Source organism: Antrostomus carolinensis, unplaced genomic scaffold (genome assembly GCF_000700745.2).
Source record: "Antrostomus carolinensis isolate BGI_N321 unplaced genomic scaffold, ASM70074v2 C13102978, whole genome shotgun sequence".
Lineage (NCBI taxonomy): Eukaryota > Metazoa > Chordata > Aves > Caprimulgiformes > Caprimulgidae > Antrostomus > Antrostomus carolinensis.
In genome coordinates, this window is record NW_010353752.1 from 1 (window position 1) to 990 (window position 990).

The following is a 990-nucleotide window of genomic DNA, read 5'->3' on the forward strand; positions in this document are numbered from 1 at the left end:
GAGGGGGGAGACCAGCTGTAGCCCGGCCCTTGGCTATATAAGTACATTAATGGGGGGAAGGACAGTGACAAGCAGCTTTGGGACCACCCGCTCATGCCACCAGTGGTGACACCACCATGCTGGGACTGACTCACCTGTATTGGCAGGTTTATCGCTGTTTCAATCCCATTGAACTACAACCGGCGACAAATCGACCTGCGGCAGCTGATCCTTATATCCACCACCTGGATATTCGCCTTTGCTGTAGCGTCCCCAGTCATATTTGGCCTCAACAACGTCCCAAACCGGGACCCCAGCTTGTGCCAGCTGGAGGATGACAACTACATCGTGTACTCCTCCATCTGCTCCTTCTTCATCCCTTGCCCCGTCATGCTGGTGCTCTACTGCGCCATGTTCCAAGGACTCAAGCGTTGGGAGGAAGCCAGGAAGGCCAAGCTAAGGGGTGGCATCTACGGGGCCAACAGGAAGCTCTATCACCCCTCAACCTTTATTGAGAGAGAGCAGACCGGGCTGGAGCCGGAGGAGTGCAACCCCTACGCCCACTCTGAGCACCCCGAGGACTATGTGATGAACAATGGGGTCCAGACTGTCTCCTACCCACACCTCAAGTACCCACACCCAGCGCACAGTCAGAAACGGGCCAAGATCAACGGCCGCGAGCGGAAGGCCATGCGGGTGCTGCCTGTCGTCGTTGGTGAGTAGCAGCGGGTGATGGTTGGGTGGGGAAGGTGCTGGGTGGTCCTGCAGCGGGGGTCAGGCCAGCAGGAGGTGTTTGAACCTGGCAAAGCAAACACACGCTTTGCAGACGCCCCTGCCAGGAGCCAAACTGCGCGGGCACGGGAGCTCGGGCAGCAGTGAGAGGTGTCACACCGAGAACCACGCCTTCTCCTTGCTGGAGGAGGTGAGGCTGAGATAAAACACCTCCCTCGTGTTCCACCTCCCAAGTGCCATGGTCTTTGGTCCTCCTCCCTCTCCATCATGTGTGGACTC

The 990-nt window shown here is 58.3% G+C and overlaps 1 protein-coding gene across 1 annotated transcript; it reads left to right on the forward strand.

Moving 5' to 3' along the window:
• Positions 1 to 146: 146 nt before the first annotated feature.
• Positions 147 to 694, forward strand: LOC104519862 (D(4) dopamine receptor; the record flags this gene model as incomplete). The annotated part of the gene is made up of 1 exon (XM_029087130.1): positions 147 to 694. A coding segment is annotated over one exon (548 nt), but the record flags the coding sequence as incomplete, so codon positions are not given.
• Positions 695 to 990: the final 296 nt, after the last annotated feature.